This window comes from Felis catus, chromosome C2, assembly GCF_018350175.1.
Source record: "Felis catus isolate Fca126 chromosome C2, F.catus_Fca126_mat1.0, whole genome shotgun sequence".
Classification (NCBI taxonomy): domain Eukaryota; kingdom Metazoa; phylum Chordata; class Mammalia; order Carnivora; family Felidae; genus Felis; species Felis catus.
In genome coordinates, this window is record NC_058376.1 from 65,774,677 (window position 1) to 65,796,424 (window position 21,748).

Consider the following 21,748-nt stretch of genomic DNA (forward strand, 5'->3'; position numbering starts at 1 on the left):
AAATCACTTTCAGACTTCCTTAATTGTAGATTCTCACTATAAATCCTATGCTTACTCATGTCTAACTATATTTGCAATACTAAGCATTCAACTTTTAGTATTTTTGCCTGCCGTGATTATTTCACATGTATAAAATCTTGCTTGGAATGTTAAACAGTGGGTAAGTGCCATATTATGCATAGTTGTGCATACTGTAATTTTATTGCAAGAATTTTTAATTGCAAAGCCTAACTTACAGAAACTATTGTTGTTATTAAGTTGTTTTGGGAGCCATAACTGCTTAAAGGTGGTCAAGCGTAAACTAAAAGCCTTAAGTAGCACAATTTGTATAATTTTGCATCAGTAGTTCAATAAATTTGGAATGTCATGCAAAGGCTTGCACTATTTAAAAGTAAAAAAAAGGGGCGCCTGGATGGCTCAGTCAGTTAAGCAAGCATCCGACTCCTGATTTTGGTTCAGGTCATGATCTCATGGGTCATGGGATTGAGCCCCACGTTTGGCTCTGTGCTGATGGCACTAAGCCTGCTTAGGATTCTCTCTCTCTCTCTCTCTCTCTCTGAAATAAATAAATAAAACTTTTAAAAAAGCAGAAATTGTCAGACTCTATAAAAAAAGTAAGTATATATTGTCTGTGAGAAACTTGAAATATAAAGACACATAGGTCAAAATGCAGAAACTTATACCATGCAAACACTTATCATAAGAAAAATGGAGTGTCTACGTCAGAAAATGGAGACTTCAGGGCAAAGAAATTAAACTAAAGAGGGACATTTCCTAATGATAATACTAATTTTAAGACTATACTTGAATACCATGTATAGACGAAAATGTAGAACACAGGAACTCTCTTATTTGTTGGTGGGAGTGAAAAATAGTAAAACTGCTTTGGAAAACAGTTTGCTAATTTCTTATGAAGTTAACATACGCTTATTATATGACTGGCAACTTCAGTCCTTTATAGATACTTTCAAGTCCTTTCTTGAAAAGAAATATGCATATGCCTGCAAAAACAAACATTCACAGCAGTTTTACTTGCAACAGCCAAAAACCAAAAACAAGTCAAATGTCCATGTACAGGTGAAGAGATTAAAAAAAAGTGTGTTCTAATAGAATATACCTCAGCATAAAATGGAAAAAACAGGTGATATAAGCAACAACACTGATGAATCTCAAGAACATGATGTTGAGCAAAAAAAGATACAAAAGAAACATACATTCATAATAAATTATAGACAAGAAAAACAAATCTGTACTGAAAGAAAGCAGACCAATGGTCATCGGAGACAGAAGATGGGGAACTAACTGCAAAGGTGCATGAAGAGAACGATCAACTGTCTTGGTTTGCCTGGCATACGCTGGAATATTTACTCAGCCCAGGCTGTACACAGGAACACTTTTGGGGTGACGGAAATGTTCTAAATCTTGACCTGGACATGGTTATATATATTTGTCTAAGCTTATTAAACTATATACTTATAACAGCTACATTTTATGTAAATTACACCTGGATGATGTTGACTTGAAAAGTAAAACAGACCACTATGTAATTTGTGATACATTTACTACACTAAATATAACCAGATGCTTATCCTTATCCTCTGTTAAGGCCAGCATCTAAAGTGTCAGAGTAGGTACCAAACTCTACAGAATTATTTTATATATAATATATACATGGTCTTTAAGAAAGCAAAGGTATGGGGCTCCTGGGTAGTTCAGTCAGTTAAGTGTCTGACTTTGGCTCAGGTCATGATCTCATGGTTAGGGAGTTCAAGCCCTGCTTTGGACTCTCTCCTGTTAGCATAGAGCCCACTTCAAATCCTCTGTCCCCCTCCTGCAAGCACACGTGCGTGCTCTCTCTTTCTCTCTCAAAATAAATATTTAAAGAAAGTAAAGGTAAGACAATCAAGAGGCATTTAAAATTTTGTGCTCAGCCTCTTAAGTCATTCATTCATTCAAAACATTTATTGAGTTCCTATCTTCAAAGAGCTGTAGGGCAGAGAGACTTCTACAATCAGCAAAGATCAGTACAACAAAATAAGCGTAGATACATGTGTGAGATGAAAGTGCTACCCTGCTCTAGAGGAAGGGGAAGGGGTTCAGGAAAAAGTTCTGGAAGGAGAGACAAGAGCTGACTCTACTTAAAGAGTCTAGGAAGCAAATGAGTCAGACGCGCATTCTATGCATGATAGGTGTGAAGTGGAAAACAGCCTGATCTGGATAACAGTAACAGCTGAATAGGAACAGAGACTAAGAACTGGTTAATGGAGGGACAGCAATGTTACAGGCTGAAAGGTAAATGACAAATTATGAAGAGCAAAGATTCTAAAAGCATCACTATCTGCAATCAATACAATAAACACAGAGGACATTTAACTGACTATCCTATTTCTATTTGAGTATATCTTTAGGTTTTATATTCAATTTTATTATATACAGAGTATATATTTCTACCTGATACACTATTAGGAGTATATTTCTACCTGATTTACTCCACCTCAATTATATAGTTGGAATTTTTCAAATTATATAAACTGAGCCTTTTCATTTGATAGATTAAAAAAGAATGTTTGAAATGAATCTTATCAACTCTTTAAAATTCCCTTGAATTTTAAAAGATAGAAAAATATTTTTCTCCATAACTTTTAGATTAAGGACATATGGTAAGAAAAAAAATAACTCTTTCTGGGTTTCCTAAAAACTGAGTTCTGCCATGACTTAAAGGAAATGAAACTACACATAAATGTTTTATGTACTTTCTGTAAGTATGATAGTTCGCACAATTAAAAAAGGGGGGGAGGGGAGATGTTAAAAATTATCACACTACCGTTAAGAGTATATGTATTCTGTTATCTATTATTAGAATAAGACCTCTCCATTTACTGTAAAAAAAAAACACCTTTTGTTTGGCCCACCAACCTAGATCATGACAGGTAAGGTGGTGAAAGGTTCCAAAAAATCAGAGATTAGTCGGCCACACTGGGTTGGGAATGCTGTTCATGATTAAATCAATCACTTCATTTGCACCCAGGCCCATCCACATTTGTTGTAACATTTTCTCACTCATTTAGCTACATATGCACCCAGACACTGATAAATATCAAATGAGGACTTATTTCTTCAAAGAAAGAAAGCCAAGAATCATCTGACTAAAGTATGATAAGCAGTTCTTTCACAGCTTTATTTTTAATAGCTCAACACCAGAGGTCGCCAAACTTCAGCAGTAGAATGCTGCATGTGCAGCCTTAACAGCAAGGTGAAGTAAAAGAAATCCTATTACAGTTTTTACTCTTCTGCTTAAAATCCTGCAGTGGCTTCCTACTACCTACAAGCTAATGTGGTCTGGCTATGGCCCATAGCTCCAGCCTTCTCTGTCCCAGTAAATTCCTATCCTAGTATACCCACCATTCAGAACCTTAAGTTCAAACCATAAACACGTAACAGACCCAATTTCACTAAGCGTCTTTGCCCAAATTCATGCACATGTCCTCTATTTCCTTCTAAAAGGTCTTCTAAAAAGGTGAATACCTTTCCTTGCTTCAAGATTCAGCTCAAGAGTTACTTGTCCCATGATACCTTTCCAGAGAGCACTCCCTCCAAATACAATGCTGCCTTTGTACTCTGCCCAGACTTCTGGGTAATATCCACCTTACTCCATTGCCCTCAGTTATTCCCCCCTTCCTCTTAGTCTCTGAATTCCTTGAGAGCAAGGACTCTCTGTGTTCTAGCCCAGCACCTAATAAAAACATTAGTAGTAGTTAAAGTGGTATGCTCCCTGAAAGATTAAAGGGGCGCATGGCCAGGCTTATTATATAATAAAGCTTTCTAAATAAGTGGATAAAAATTGAATAACCTAGAGGCAAGAGAGATTATATGTAGCATGGCTGAACAATCAAACATCTTCACTTCTTTTCTGCAAAAAAGAACTGTTTTCCAGTTTGGATAACTCTCAGGTTTGGCTGCCTACACCATAAGCTTGACAAATGTATCTAAAACTAGAAAACATGTCACTGAGCTATTCTATTTCAAACTATCAGTATTCTAATGACATTGGAATTACTACTTTACATTTGCACTCCCAGAAAACTTATGTAGATTTTATCCAATATCTGCCTCTTCCCTATATGATTGAAACTTTCATATAAGAAACCTTTGTCTTTATGGTGCAATGTTTCTCTCTTAGGGTTTTCTTCCAATTTCCAAAAGGCAAGGAATAAAAAGCTGTAATCGCAGTACAAATTTTTAAATTCCATTAGGACTTTCACTGAAAAGGGCAGCAAGTTGTCATGTTATTTGAACAAAACTATACGATTTGGCTAGTTTAAATTTTCAGTCTAGGGAAGGTGAACTAGTGTAGGAGGGTTCCTTTATGTCTCCATGCTCTAGTCCATTCACTCTTGTACCATCTGTCAGTTGATCAGGTGCCAGGGGGTAGATGGATAAATATGAGAAGTCATCTAGAGTCCTTTGCAAAAATATGATCAGAGTAACAACAAAGCTACCTTATCAATCGTTTCATAAGTAGATGCACTCATTCTTATCTTTTAAAAAAATATTGTTATTGAGATATGCTTCATATATCATGAAATTCACTCCTATATAACTCAGTGGTTTGTTAGTATATTCCCAGAGGTGTACAACAATCACTGCCATCTAATTTTATAATATATTCTTTACCTCAAAATGAAATCCTGTACCTAAGAACAATCACTCTCATCCCCACTCCTCCCAGCTCCTGACAACCACTAATCTGTCTTTATAGATATTTATTCTGAACATTTCATACAAATGGAATCATATGTGGATTTTTGTGCTTGACATTTTATCTGTTCATTAGCTGATGGACATTTAAAATGTTTCTACTTTTTGGCTATAAATAATGCTACTATAAACATGTATATACAAGTTTGTACACATGTACAAACACAGGTGTGGACATGTGTTTTCAACTTTCTGAGATACAGACCTATGAATGGAATTGCTGGGTCATATGCCCATTCTACGTTTAATATTTTAAACATAGTTAACATATACAAACCATTTTTGGTTTGCACCATTTTACAATCCCACCAGCAATGCATGAGTGTTTCAATTTCTCCAGATCTTCAACACTAGCTATTGTTTGTCTTTTTATTCTAGCCATCCTAGTGAATGTGATGTAGTATTCATTGTGGTGCTAATTTGCATTTCTCTAATGAGTAGTGATGTTAAGCATCTTGTGCTTCCTGGCCATAGGTATCTCATTAGAGAAATGTTTATTCAAACCCTTTCCCCATTTTTTATTGGGCTGTCTTTATTGTTGAGTTGTTAGGAGTTCCTTATATATTCTAGATATGTCCTTTATAATATATATGATTTGTAAAAATTTTCTGCCATTTTGTGGGTTTTTAACGTTTTTGAAACAACAGTTTTTAATTTTGATGAATTTCAATGTATCTACTTTTTCTATTATCACTTGTGCCTCCTGTCATATCTAAATAACCACTGCTTAATTGAGGGTCACAAAGATTTCCTTCTAAGAGTTTTACAGTTTTGGCTCTTGCATTTAGGTCTTTGATTGATTTTGAGTTAATTTTTATAATATGGTATGAGGTAGCAGTTGAACCTCACTCTTTTGTGTATGGATATTCAGTTCTAAGCTCTAAAAAGACTATATTTTCCCCACTGAATTGCCTTGGAACCCCTGTCATATACCAAATGACCATAAATGTAAAGGTTTACTTCTGGACTCTCAATCCTATTTGATCTGTAGAGTTATACTTGTGTCACCATGTCTTTTTTTTTTTTTTAAAGCATAAAATATACAACGTAGTGACTCGATGTGCATATACACTGTGAAAGGATTCCCACCATCTAGTTAAGTAACATCTCCATCATCACACATTTTTCTTTTGGTGAGAACATTTAAGTTCTACTCTCTTTCCCAATTTCAATGAAATAATACAGTGTTATCAACTATAGTTGCCATATTTTACATTAGATCCTCAGACCTTACTCATCTTACAGCTGAAAGTCTGTACCCTTTACAGCCTTTCCTCATTTTCCCCCACTCCCCAGCCCTTGGCAAATACTTCTCTACTCTCTATTTCTAGACTTAGACTTTTTTCTTTCTTTTTTTTGGATTTTACATATAATTGATACCATGCAGTATTTGTCTTTCTCTGTCAGGCTTATCTCAGTTGGGATAATGCCCTCAACGTCCCTCCATGTTCTAAAATGGCAGATTTCCTTCTTTCTTATGGCCAAATACTATCCCATTGTATATGTACTTGTCTTGATAACTACAGCTACATCATAAATTTCTAAAATGGGGAGTACAATTCCTCCATTTCATTCTTCTTTTTAAAGACCGTTTTGACCCTCGTTCTTTATTTCTTGAATAAAACTTTATACTTGGAAATAAGTCTCCTCCTTCCCCCTAAAAAGGGAACTATTGTTTTGCAAACTACTGAATGTAAGTAAAACAGTCATTCTTGGCTGATACATATTCACAGGCATCAAAAGACCTTTTTTTCTAGGTGAATCTCAACTGAAGTAGTGTGCTCAACAAAGGAGTATAAAAATAGAAAGGGGTGGCAGGGGTGTGTTTGTGTGTGTGTGTTGGGGGTGGTATCAGAATCTGTTCATTAAAAAAAAGAAAAAAAGAAAAAAAAAGAAACCACTTTATTTTTTTAACTTTAAAAATAGCACACCCCCTGTGGCACCTGGGTTGCTCAGTCGGTTAAGTGTCCAACTAAGCTTGGGTCATGATCTCATGGTTTGTGGGTTTGAGCCCCACGTCGGGCTCTGTGCTGACAGCTGAGAGCCTGGAGCCTGCTTCGGATTCTGTGTGTCTCTCTCTTTCTGCCCCTCCCCTCCTCAGTCTCTCTCTCAAACATAAATATAGAAAAAAAAAAAAAACTTAAAAAAATAACACACCCTCTTTGAGTATGTAAACATTTTATTCACACAACATCCAACTCTTGCTTCGAGAATCACTAACACTATAGTTCTTTGTAACATAATCAACCAAGATTTTTTCATGTTTTCCTTGTACCATATATATCAATAAAACACAACCTGTGTTTTATAAATATGATATAGCATTCAGTATGCTTTTATAAACTATAAACCCTCTCCACGATTCCAGAGTTTCTTCATATTTTTTTCACAGCTCAGCTGTTAAGAATCATTGCTCTCAAAACTTCTAACCTTTTGCTTAAAAAGGAAACACAGAGTTCTTCTCAGTAAAAGCATCAGTCTTGAAATCAGGGTCTGGACTATGAATACTGTTAACTTGACAGATTTCTCTCCCTGTCCCATCTCTCACCTGCCCCTTTACATACTTTAGAGATTATGCCAAACACAAATAATGCAACTGTGCAGAAGAATGTGCAGTTGATAAGTAAAGGGTACTATATCCCAAGAAGAGTAATCCTATGAATGGTCTTTTGACTCAGATTCTACAATAGGACTACCAGTAAATTAGTTTTGAGGTGACAATGTCATGAAACTTCATTTGTGTGAAAACATCTCTTTAAATAAAACATATACTGGCAACTTATTAAATGATAAAAATTAGTTTTGAGGTGACAATGTCATGAAACTTCATTTGTGTGAAAATATCTCTTTAAATAAAACATATACTGGCAACTTATTAAATGATCCTACACTGGTTGTTTTGGAGAAAGTAAAATATTTCAAATGAATGCCATTATTCTCAAGTCAAAAGATGAACCAGGTCACACTGCCAGGAAGCCACTTTCTATGCCTGGGCACACATACCCATAGTGTACAGAGATTTAGCCAACTATGAGTAAGTTACTATATAGCCAGTAAAATTTCATAGTAGTAAGTTAAAACGGATGCTTCTTCTGGTCTATAGAAAACATTATTTAATGTAAAAAGGCAGATGAGCAATACATTAAAATAATTACTTTAATGCCTCCTTTATCCATTCACTTACTTCAAAAATGTTTACATCATATTGTATGTGTAATACCTACACTGCAGGCGGTTACTACAAAGCATAACCATAGTTCCTTGCACTAGCTTAGGGATATTTAACCTACGGTTCCTGAATGAGCTTAGAAAGCTCAAGAATCACCTGAAATTATATGTAAAATTCTGGTATGTACGCATTTTTCTGGAGAAGAGTCAACTGCTAGAATCAGATTTTCAAAGTGGTCCACGATCCACAAGTTATTAAAAGTTGCTGCTCTGGTCAGTAACAAACATGGAAAAATTTAAACAATAAAAAATGAATTAAGCAAATACTCTATATATTACATATTATATATATATGTATATATATATTTATACACACACACACACAAGTAAAAGTGTATACCACAATGTATAATGGGGTGTACTTACATGTTCTGGAAAGTGGAAAAAGAAGACAGAATTAAGTTTAATATATTGTCCCTGCAGTCTGTTAACAACAAAAGAGCTCTATTACATAAGAAATTTTACCAGGTAACATAGCTTTAAACTCCAAATGCATATTAGTAAAGACACATCACGGATCCATCAAAAATCTTAGGAAAATAAGTATTTTTCATACTTCTTAAAATCTGATTTAACTAATATCTTAAAGCTCTGAATGAGAGACTATTTGATAGAGTGTTAGGCCAGGAAAGGAGAGTGTACACACACAGGTGTTGAACAAGCCATAATATGGGAATAGGATAACTGAAAATCTAAAACGTTTGCTAAACAAAGATGGTGAAAGTTAAGGTTGAGCTATACTTGAAAGCAAAGAAATCCACCATTATAACTTTGATTCCTTTAGATGAAGCACAATTAGACCTAATCCAAAGACATCTCAAACTGATTTGGTGTATTCATCACAATAAAATTTAGGAGATTTTTCCTTTAGTTTGTGGTCACGTTTCTTTTTTTAACAGTAATATATGATAAATATGACTCAATTGGTTCTGGATATCAAGTTAAAATTAAGGATCATACTTTTCCCCCAGAGCTATAAAATTCTATAAGCAGGGGACACCAATTTAGCTAAAGATGAATCAGATAGAATTTTTCTATCATCTAACCTCTCCTGGATATGGTGGGGTAATCATCATAATCATCACCATCACCATCACCATCATCATCATCTTCCTAGGATTAATGTAAGGGTTGATGTAGTAATGTATGTAAAGTGTTTAGCTCAGTGGCTGGTGCAGACTAAAGTCTCAACGAGTGGCAGCTTTTGTGATTAGCAGTAGTTTCCCAATATTTGAAAATGCAGATTTTGAGGAACCAAGAAATCACTGATCTCTTTGTCTAAATTATATTACAACCATCAGTCAAGCTGGAAGACCAGGAAACAACTGTTTAGACAAACATTTATAACAAAATGGGTTCTCTTAACTGTTTTTGTTTACTAACAAAAGATTCCAGCACAATTGAAAACATCTGTTTTCCTAGTTTCTGTGACTGCAAAAAAATAACAATTGTTTCAAAAAATCAACATCACAGAACAATAAAAAGTGAAAACCTTTTCCTTTCCCTCTTCCCTTAATCCCACTCTCTACTGTTAAATCTTTTTCCTTCTAAATCTTTCTCTACTTACAGGCATAAGAAATGAGGTCCACCTACTTAGCTATAATCCTATAATCAAAAGATTATTTGTATCTTACTGTTTCCTATTTTCAAATTTCTCAAATAATGCTTCTACTAGAGGAAAGATTTTATTAGCTCTTATCTATGGAAGAGCTACCTATGCAGATATCTAAACAGTAATTATTGCTAAGAGAAATTAAACAAATTAGTAAAGATAAATTATAAGACAAATTAATAAGATAAATAAGATAAATTTATAAGATAAATTAACTTTAATTGCCTTACAATAATTTTATTACTGCAAATAATTTAAGTATCTATATGTTTAATGTCATGTTTTTCTAAAAGAAATATATCCAAATTTAAAAGGCTAGCTACTAAAACTATGGAAGCCCCATTGAAATTCTATCAAGAAATAGGACTCTGACCAATTCTGCTCTAAAACTCTTCCATTAGGGAGCAATGGCCAAATTATTACAAAGCATAAGTAAACATTTATGTAATAAATAAAAGGATATCTTTTTTTTATTTTTTATTATTTATTTATTTATTTATTTATTTATTTATTTATTTTTTAAGTGTTTATTTTTTTTATATATGAAATTTATTGACAAATTGGTTTCCATACAACACCCAGTGCTCATCCCAAAAGGTGCCCTCCTCAATAACCATCACCCACCCTCTCCTCCCTCTCACCCCCCATCAACCCTCAGTTTGTTCTCAGTTTTTAACAGTCAAAAAAAGGATATCTTTAGGAACATTAATTCATTTAAAATTTGAAATTCTACACAGTAATTGGTTTCTTCCAAACTTTTAGTTTTTTGAGATATTTTTTATTTTTTAAAAACGTTTCTTTATTTTAGAGACAGAGAGACAGAACACAAGCAGGGGAGGGGCAGAGAGACAGGGAGACACAGAATCCGAAGCAGGCTCCAGGCTCTGAGCTGTCAGCACAGAGCCGGATGCAGAGCTCGAGCTCACAAACTGTGAGATAATGACCTGAGTCGAAGTCAGACACTTAAACGACTGAGCCACCCAGGCGCCCCAATATTTTATTTTTTAATATTTATTTATTTTGAGAGAGACCGGTGAGGGGGAGGGGGGAGGGAGGAGGGGGGAGGGAGGAGGGGGGAGGGGGGAGGGGGGAGGGGAACGGGCGGGGAGAGGGAGAGGGAGAGGGAGAGGGAGAGGGAGAGGGAGAGGGAGAGGGAGAGGGAGAGGGAGAGGGAGAGGGAGAGGGAGAGGGAGAACGAATCCGAAGCAGGCTCCGCTCTGTCAGCACAGAGCCCAACACGGGGCTTGTTCTTAGAAACCATAAGATCATGACCTGGTTCAAAATCAAGAGTTGGATGCTTAACCAACTCAGCCATCCAGGAGCCTCTTGTAATATTATAATCCAGAAACTGAGCTCTGCACTGAAGTTCACCTTTCCTTACTTGAAATTTATAGTTTAGAATTCGGAGGGGGATAAGAAACTATTAGTAAAATTTACAGCACTTCCAGGTTCAGAGCTTCAGAGATTGCTTCAACTTCAATCCATTTGGGGAGTATGGGGTAAATTTGTCATTTATATAATGTAATAATCAAAACTTTGAGAAGCAAAAAATATCATGTAATTTCTTTTCAAGGAAATAACATATCGCATTGCCTTCGTTATGCTATTCTTTTCAAAACCAATTATGTAATTCAGAATATAATCATACAATAGAATCTATGCATTTTTAAAAGTCACTTAGTCAAAATATACTTCTTGTGAGAAATGAAATGAGTTATTTAGTAAAAAAAAGTCTACAAAACAGATGGCATTTTTGTTTAAACATATATACGTCCAGAAAAGGATATCAAAATATTTATAGAAGTTGTTTTTCAAGATGTGCCAGAACTGTAACTGCTTTTGTTCTTTTCTTTGTATTTGTGTGTCTGTGTATTCTCAGTCTCCTGAACTGAGCATAGAAAATACAGTATAATTATAAAACAAGTAATTAGCATTAATAAAAAACTACCTTCTCCAAGTCTTCAGAAGACTCTTTTCTAAAGAACTCTACTGCTATGACTGACAGCAGAGGTGCCAAAGGGCAATGCTATGTCACGGAACCTGTGTTTGTGAAACTCCTGGTAGAGATTTTCCCCAAATATTGTATTTTTTATCAGATAGCTGAAACCACATCAGATATTTTTCTCTCTTTTTTTTTATTATTTATTTTTGAGAGAGAGAGAAACAGAGTGCAAGCAGGGGAGAAATAGAGAGGGAGACACAGAATCTGCAGGCACAAGACTCTGAGCTGTCAGCACAAAGTCTGATGTGGGGGTTGAACCCACGAACCATGAGATCATGATCTGAGCTGAAGTTAGACGCTGAACACCCCCCTCCTCCTGACAGGAGATATTTCTTGAACTTATCTTAAGTAGTATGTTAAGGAGGAATTTGACGGGGGAAAAAAAATCTTAACTGAGAAGTCCTTGACAGAATTTCTCTTTTTATAAATATTTTGAAGATCCAAGCATTTCTTGATATTCAGAGATTAACTGGCATAATGAATTGCTGATCTAATGGTCCTATGTATGAAACCAACCTCAGAAAGTGTTCTTCACACTTAGAAATGATTTTTCAAGACTTTCAATTCCATTTTCCCTTATACTTTTAACTTATTTGAAGATAACATACTTGGATTTATTCTAAATATTTTATAAAAGTCTTCTTATTAGAAGGTAGGGAGAGAGGAGATCTCTCTCTCTGCCCCCTTCACCGCTTGCATGCATGCACTCTCTCTCTTTCAAAAATAAACATTAAAAAAAAAGAGAGAGATGAAGTTAGCTCAGTTTATAAAACTCTGTTACTCATGCTACAAATTACTGGCATGAGCATCTGAGTCAACAAAATTTAATAAACAACATATACAACAATCACTACTTTTCTTATTAATTCCTAGATAATTCCAAATTCATGAATGAACAATGGTCTTGCAGCTTAATTCAACTTAAATCTTTATTGAAAACTATTTTGATGCTATTGGCTAATAAAACATAACGACAAAGAAAGTCCCTATTCATTATAAAATAATGTGGCAAGTCTATCACATATAAAATATATGAAATTTGCTGTACGATTGTTCATTTTTTGCATAAACTCAAATCCTGAGAGAAGAGTATTTATTTTACTGGCAGTCAGCTACCTCCAGATACTCAAAGCAATCATAAAATTTTAAAGGGAGAAAATAGAAAAGAACAGATTTTTATAGATTCCCTAATTATCCTAAGGATTCATTACTATATTATTATCTCAAAAAAACTGAGAAAGGAATTGGGCACCTATAAGATCACTTTCATAGAAAATTCAAATCTATTCTTCTTTTTAAATTTTTTAAAAATGTTTTTATTTATTTTTGAGAGAGAGGGAATGTGTGAACACGAGCAGGGGAGGAGCAGAGAGAGAGGGAGACACAGAATCTGAAACGGGCTCCAGGCTCTGAGGCATCAGCACAGAGCCCAATGTGGGGGCTTGAACTCATGAACTACGAGATCATGACCTGAGCCGAAGATGGACACTCAACCAACTGAGCCACCTAGGCGCCCCTCAAATCTATTCTTGAAGCCCTGATTAGCAATACTGACAATATCTGTTTAAACTATAAAATGTGTTTAATAACATTTAACTTAAAGGCTAACCAACACAACTTGTTTTCTGATTTACAACTTAGATCAGGAAAACTAGAGAAGTTACATCAGAATTAGTTATGAATTTTTATGTCAATGAAACATCACGGATATCCAATATTTAGAAAACAAATATACAAGATCAACAAGATTTTAGAGCTATATTAAACACATACACAAAACCTATACAATGCTTATTAACCTCCAGGCAGTAAGATTTAGTACATACTACTCACACATACCACAACACAATGTCTAATAATCTCAATGTAATATATAACTTCAGGTCACCAAATGGGTAGTAAACTAGTACAGGGTCTTTATGCTTAAAACTGTAAAAGGGATCAAGAAGCTGGATATTCCAAAGTGCCCCGGGATCCTAATTCCTTTATCTCATATCACCTTCAAAACATCTATAGACAGTGATCGTGGAACTACAGTAGGGTTGTGACTATGTTCCTTACATATAAATGCAAGATGACAAGACAACACATATTTCAGAGTTGGCCTACAACTACAAATTGATTAACTAACACTTAAACAAATAAGCCCTATATGAAAATGAAAAGTCTTAAATCATCAATAAATAACAAAGTAACAGTTTCTACTAAAATCTATTAAATAAGCACAAACCAATACTGGGTGAAAAATGAATTTAAAGGACCATAATGGTGGTGATAAGAAAAGCTCTAGATACAAAGATTTATAAGATATGATGGCAAGCATGAGACAGGGACTTATTACAGAAGACCACTTAGCTTCATGACTGATTTCATTTGTATCGTATATGAACTGAAATTAATGACAAACAGAATAAATCACCACAAGATTCTAAACTATAATCCATAGGAAAATGACATAATTCTAATAAGCTAAACATAAATGACAAATAGAATAGCAATATGCCCAGAGAATTATAGTATGGTGAGCTCAAGTACATCAAGTGAAAACCTGGGGATAAAAGAAATGCTGAATGACTGCACTATAGTATGGTCGAACTAAGGCCCAAACTCTTGTTTTTGTGGTCTATGAACTAAGAACGGATTTTACAAATAATCATTTTGATGACACAGATATCAATTTGATGATAGGTAATACTAACTTTTAACTCCAATGAAGAGAAATGTTATAGCCCTCCCTCAAAAGAACTCCGTTCCTCTAAAAGAACTCCATTCCTCTAATTAGTAGCCTTGTATTACAAAAAAAAAAAAACTATACTCAATTATTAACATATTTTGATGTTCCTCGATGAAAAACTTGAAGAAATTTGTTTTCTCTTGTTGCCTATCTCTATGACATCCTTGATTTGTGTTTTAGCCCACTAAGCCTAAAATATTTTATCTAGCCCTCCAAAGAAAAAGTTTGCCAAACCCTGTATTGGAATATTAATTTGAATAATGGGGAATGGGCTTTTCTGAAACAAAAAAGACCAAATTATTTGAACTCAGATCTGAGTGTAATGTGAGAATCAGAAAGGAAGCAGATCTGAACAAAGGTTAAAATTTAATGTGGAACTGAAAGATGGTTACCCAAAAAAGACTGCATATACCACAGAGGTTTCAGGTGTAAATCATAAAAAATATGGATAGTTAAGAAGATTCTTGATCACACAGTAGTCTCTTCAACCATACTCACAAAATCACCTTATCAAAAGTAACATATTTTTATAGAATGAAACGCAAAGATTTTTAAGTAACAATCATAGTTCTGTGAACAACTGGTAAAAGCTACTGAGGAGTTATGGCTCAGCAAATAAAAACTAAATTCAAGCTATCAAGATACAAAGCAGATTGGATTCCAAAGTAGTGATTTGATATTGGAAGTCTTTAAGGAAACACTGCAAATCCATCCTGTCAGGAATGTAAGTAAGATGGTTCTTTCACTGATTGGAGAGTTGAACTACAAGACCCCTGGGGAGATTTTCAATTTTACATTTTTAAGAAATATTTAGAAAATCAAGACTAAAACCCAAAAGACAGCAGGTACTGCTGCTTTGAACAAACTGTAACCTTAGAATGAAGCTATCTAGTGGTGTAAATATATAGACACTAGATTTTTTTTAAAGGGGGTGGGAAATTTAAGGTCTCAAATATTAAAAACTCTTAAAAATTACATTTAAAAACTCAATTAAAATCTCACCCCTACTGTTCTTAAGACACAATATTAATTCCAAGATAGTAATATTTTAAATCTAGTGTTGTTAATAAAAGTGCTGATAAGATCTAATAATTAAAATTATATTAAACCCATAAGTCAAAATTCTACTTCTATCATTCTCTGTTTGTACATGTTGATATTTACATATATTGAAAAAAATACAAGCATCATGTGCTCAGCAGACAAGACATGGTGAGCAAAAATACACATAACTTATGCTTTTATTTGGTGTATATACATTTTAGTGATCTTAAGGCTTTTGAGTACTTTAAATAACAGATATATCCTTGTTTTATGCATACGATATATCTAAAATACCTTTTATAGGATCATATAACAAAAAAATAACTCAATTAGAAACCAAAAGGCTGTGTTCTTATACTTCCTCTATACCTGACCCTGTTATGTGATCTTTTCCATTTTTGAAGTTTTCCCTGGGTGTATGTGATATGGAGTCTTAGAATAACAAAAAAAATTCACTGCATTCAAAAACCCTGATTCAAACTCTCACCTTGATTATTTCCACCAATTGATCCACACCACTGTCCCCTGGAAATATTGGTTGTCCTAGCAACAGCTCAGCCAACACACAACCTGCAGACCATACGTCTGTAGAAAAGAGAAAACAAGAGTTAGTAATGCGTGTAGCTTAAGATGCATTGGAAACTATTTGTATACATGTTCTAATTTCACATTGATCCCAGAATAAATACCACAAGCAAAAAAGTGTAGAATCCAAAACCGAGGGAAGAAAGCCCTCAAACCATCCCTAAAGTGTTAAATTTACCAAAGAGGAAACAAAGCTGATAAGAAAATTCCAACAAAGGGGTAAAGTCTATTTAATTATCAAATATCAGATGTTCAAATCTTCAACAACCAAGGCAGGGGATTACAGCACCCAAACATAGGGCATGCTTATCTACTTATCATACTTTAAAATAAGTCAAAGTGACACAACCTCTGTACATTAGCAGTGCTTACAGAACAGCCACAAACAAGGGTTCAATCTCTTGTCCACGGGGTTTTAGGCCAATGTAAATTAGGATAAAAAATTTTAAACCTTAGATGGTTGGCTTCTGTGTTGTAATACAATTGACGGGAAAATGTGCTTAAATGTATTATCATTTTTAAATACAAATATATAGAGGAATGAATTGTATTTCATAAATCCAAAAAACAGAAAAGGAAGGAAAACTTCCAAATTTACTCTATGAGACCAGTATTACCCTGATACCAAAACAAGATAAAGAATCCAATTAAAAAGAGACCTACAGGCCAATATCCCTGATGAACGTGGATGCAAACCAAACCCAACAATACATTAAAAAAAAAAAAATTCAACACAATCAAGTGGGATTTATTTCTGGGTTGCAAGCATGGTTCAATATTCACAAATCAATCAATGTGATACACCACATTAATAAAAGAAAGGATAAGAACCATATGGTTATTTCAATAGATGCAGAAAAAGCATTTGACAAAGTACAACATCCATTCATGATAAAAACCCTCAACAAAGTAGGTTTAGAGAAACATACCTCAACATCATAAAGGCCATATATGAAAAACCCATAGCTAATATCATCCTAAATATGGGAAAACAGAGCTTTTCCTCTCTGGTTAGGAATAAGACAGGATGACCACTGTCACCACTGTTATTTAACACAATACTGGAAGTTCTAGCCTCAGCTATCAGACAAAAAGAGAAATGAAAGGCACCTAAATCAGCAAGGAAGAAGTAAAACTTTGAGTATTTGCAGAATACATGATACCTTATAGAAAACCCAAAACTAAAAAAACTGCTAGAACTGATATACGAATTCAGTAAACTCACAGGATACAAAATAAATGTCCAGAAATCTGTTGCACTTCTATACATCAGTAATGAAACAGCAGAAAAAGAAATTAAGGAAACAATTCCATTCAAAATTGCTGCAGAAACCATAAGATACCTAGGAATAAACCTAACCAAAGAGGTGAAAGACCTGTACTCTGAAAACTATAAAACACTGGGGCGGGGGGGGGGGGGGGGGGGGAGCAGAAATGGAAAGACATTTCATGCTCATGGACCAGAAGAACAAATACCGTTGAATTGTCTATACTACCCAAAGCAATCTATACATTTAATGCAATCCCTATCAAAATACCACCAAGCAATTTTTGCAGAGCTAGAACAATCCTAAAATTTGTACAGAACCACAGAAGAGCTCAAATAGCCAAAGCAACCTTGAAAATGAAAAGCAATGTTGGGAGCATCACAATTCTTGACTTAAAGTTGTATTACAAAGCTGTAGTGATCAAAACAGTATGGTATTGGCACAAAAACAGACACATAGATCAACAGAACAGACCAGAAAACCCAGAAAAGAATCTACAACTATATGGTCAATCTTCAATAAAGCAGGGAAGAATATGCAACAGGAAAAAGTCTCTTCAACAAATGGTGCTGGGAAAACTGGACAGCAACACACAAAATAATGAAACTGGACTTTCTTACACCAAACACAAAAATAAATTCAAAATGGATTAAAGATTTAAAAATAAGACCTGATGGGGCGCCTGGGTAGTTCAGTTGGTTAAACGTCTGAATTCAGTTCAGGTCATGAGCTCACGGTTTGTGAGTTCAAGCCCTGCATCGGGCTCTGTGTTGACAGCTCAGAGCCTGGAGCCTGCTTTGGATTCTGTGTCCCTCTCTCTACCTCTCCCCCACTTGTACTCTGTCTCTCTCTATCTCTCAAAGATAAACATTAAAAAAAATTTTTTTTAATAAAAATAAGACTTGAAACCATAAAAATCCTAGAAAAGAATATAGACAATAACCTCTCTGACACTGGCTACAGAAACTTCTTTCTAGATATGTCTCCTGAGGCAAGGGAAACAAAAGCAAAAATCAACTATTGGGAATTCATGAAAATAAAAAGCTTCTGCACAGAGAAGGAAACAATCAACAAAACTAAACGTCAGCCTACAGAATAGAAGATATCTGCAAATGGCATATCTGATAAAAAGTTAGTATCCAAGATCTATAAAGAACTTGTCAAACTCAACACACCAAAAATGGGCAGAAGACATGAACAGACATTTTTCCAAAGACAAACCGATGGCTGAAAGCAATATGAAAAGATGCTCAACATCACTCCATCATCAGGGAAATAAAAATCAAATCTACAATGAGATATCTCACCTCACATCTGTCAGAATGGCTAAAATCAACAACACAAGGTGTTGGCAAGGATGTGGAGAGAGGGGAACCCTATTGCACTATTGGTAGGAATGCAAACTGGTACAGCCATTCTGGAAAACAGTATGGAGGTTCTTTAAAAAAAAAAAAATAGAGCTACCCTACAACCCAGCAATTGCAGTACTAGGTACTTACCTAAAGAATACAAAAATCCTAATTCAAAGGGATACACACACCCTAATGTTTATAGCAGTATTATCTACAATAGCTAAATTATGGAAACAGCCCAAGTGACCATCGACTAAATGAATGGATAAAGAAGATACAGTATATATGTGATGGAATATTAGCCATAAAAAAGAGCAAAATCTTGCCATCTGCAACAACATGGATGGAACTAGAATGTTATGCTAAGCGAAGTCTGACGAATGAGAAATACCATATGATTTCATATGTGTAATTTAAGAAACAAATGAGCAAAGAGAAAAAAAATATAGACAGAGGCAAGCCAAGAAGCAGAATCTTAACTATAGATAAGAAAGTGATGGTCATCAGAGGGGAAGTCGGTAGGGGGATGGGTTAAGTAGATGATGGGGATTAAGGAATGCACTTGCTGTGATGAGCACTGGATGTTGTATAGAAGTGTTGAATCATTATACTGTACACCTGAAACTAATATTACACTGTATGTTAACTGGAATTTAAGTAAAAGCTTTAAAAAAGGACAAAAAAAAAAAAAAAAGGGAAATCCTTGAAGAGGTCAAGGTTAAGATTAGAGATATAATCATTAATTTTCAATATGTAAGTTTTGTTATTATTATGGTATATCCAGGTGGTAATTTGGGTAAGAAGCGGACTATATATAGTATCTGGTATGAGGATGGTTTATTTAACTGTGCATTGCTTATTTTAGCCAACTAGAAGTTTTCTGTACTTAGTTTTTCAATATATGAATTTTTCATGTTAAAAAAAAGAAAAAAGTACCAGGTGAAAGGACGTTAGGGTAAAGAAGAGCTTCATGATAGCAAAGGACAAGCACAAAGGAAAACAAGAGATGTGAGAATGAATATCAAGGTATATGAAAGCAAGCAGAGTCAGAAACCAAGCAGAATGAGTACCAAGAGAAAATGAAATATGTAAACTACAATTGAGGAGAGAAAAGAAATGAAGGAGGGAAGAGTCCAAATTTGGATGGGAATGTGAGATCTGAGCCTGCCAGCTAGTTATTTTGTTGTAAAATTAAAATACTTTAAGAAAAAAAAAAAAACAAGACAAAATAATTCACTTTTACCTCAATCCTGAGAGCAAACTTTTAAAATAAGTTTTAATAATTTATAACTAAATTTAATTAACAAAAAATAATTTAAAGTACACAATACTGGCTTACCCAAGATAGTCCTGGTTTAGATTTACTTTCCTGGGATAATTACTAATAGCATTCCCTTTCTATCTTAAAAGTATTACCAAATAAGAAATTACATGGTTACTCTATTTATGCCTACCATTAAGACTTCCTTCAAGAAAAAGCTAATTTTCAGTTTCTGGAATACTGAGATTCCTGGGTTTTGTCTGAACCAACAATCAAATGCTTTAGGAGATGAACATAAATCACTGCTGGGCTTTCTCATCTACTAGCAGGAAAGAAAAATGGTCAATGACATTGGAACAACGAATAATTCAAAAGGTCTGATGTGGTTAGATGCACTATCAAAAGGGATTAGAAATCCCTGCTCCAGTGACTAACTTTTTACTGACCTAGGAAAATAAGGATTCAACAATTTTATTTAAGAAATTCAAGTTGATTTTGTCCAGTTCTAAGCAATGATAACCAAGACACCTATTTTGCAAACACCGAAAGAGCCCTCCTTGATATATTAGATAGTTGCTAAATGAAGAAAATATCAAAACCTGCTAACAAACTTAACTTCACTCAAAGTCAAGTAATACTAACTCTTAAAATGAAGTGGAAAAGATGTATATCTTCATGAACATAAATGCTTTATCTTGATCTAGGTTTAAAAATATACCTTTACCTAGGTAACTAGATGGAAGGTAATATGCACTCATTTCTTTCCTCTATAGAGAATAATTCATCTCAGAAGACAAGGCTGGAAAAATTGCAGAAGAATAATTAAATGTTCATTAAAAACCATGGGAAATACTTTCTTAGGCAGGACTTAGGTACAAATATGGGAGACAAGGAGTAAACCATTAAGGGATACTATTGCTTAGTGGTTGCCACAGATTTAGGTAGCAACTACACCAGTGGTCTATCATTCACTTTCTGAGAGATACCAAAATCTATTCTGTTCATAGTTCGTGGGACAAATGAATAATATTCTCCAAATAGAATAAAACAGAATTAACAGAAGGCACGAAAAGTAAGTGTTTTGGCTCACTGACTTATCTGGTTATTTGGGGTTTCAGCCAAAATAGCATTCCTCTTCATACTTAACTCTAATTCCTGGTTAAAGTGTTCAAGACTACCTAGTTTAACATACTTAATCCACAGAAAAGGAAATTAAGGCACAATAAAGTTCAGTGACTTGTCCAAGGTAAAGTTACTGAGTAGCAGAGGTAGGCCTGGAATCCAATTTCAATTCCCAATCAAGGTACTGTCTTTTTTTTTTTTTTTTTTAATGTTTATTTATTTTTGAAAGAGAGAGCATGCATGCATGCGAGGGTGGAGGAGGGACAGAGAGAGGGAGACAGAGAATCCGAAGAGGGCTCCACATTGACAGCAGAGAGACCAATGTGGGGTTCAAAGTCATGGAACCGCAGGATCATGACCTGAGTCGAAGTCGGGTGCTTAACAAACTGAGCCACCCAGGCGCCCCTAGACATTACTGTCTTGAATAACTGCCTCACTATCGAAGAATAGCTACTTGTCTCTTCAAGGGCCTGTAAATTCAATTCCTGGTCCTAAAGAAGCCATTTGTTCTCTGCCATTTCTCAGCAAGACAATATCATCAGAGCCATCAGCCTTAGTTCTGGTTATATCTAAATATGACAATACTCTAACTAGAAACAGCTACTCTTTCATTTCAAATAACACTGTTAAAAATATTCCTAAAATGTACCTGCATTAGTACACTATTAAGTATTTTTGTTTTTGTCTGTCTACAAATCTCCCAGAGTCATGAGAGGAAATATCCAAGTCTAAAAAGGGAGGTCAGGGCTCCTGGCTGGCTCAGTCAGTTAAGTATCTTGTTT

At 34.7% G+C, this 21,748-nt stretch overlaps 1 protein-coding gene across 3 annotated transcripts in view; it reads right to left on the reverse strand.

Annotated features, from left to right (window-relative positions):
• GSK3B (glycogen synthase kinase 3 beta) overlaps positions 1-21,748 on the reverse strand; it is a 197,802-nt gene that overhangs the window by 50,694 nt on the left and 125,360 nt on the right. For all 3 annotated transcript variants that reach the window (XM_003991674.5, XM_003991675.5, XM_019839811.3), the window contains exon 7: positions 15,866-15,963. In XM_003991674.5, the coding sequence (XP_003991723.1) occupies positions 15,866-15,963 (98 nt within the window). The remainder of the gene's footprint in view (positions 1-15,865; positions 15,964-21,748) is intronic.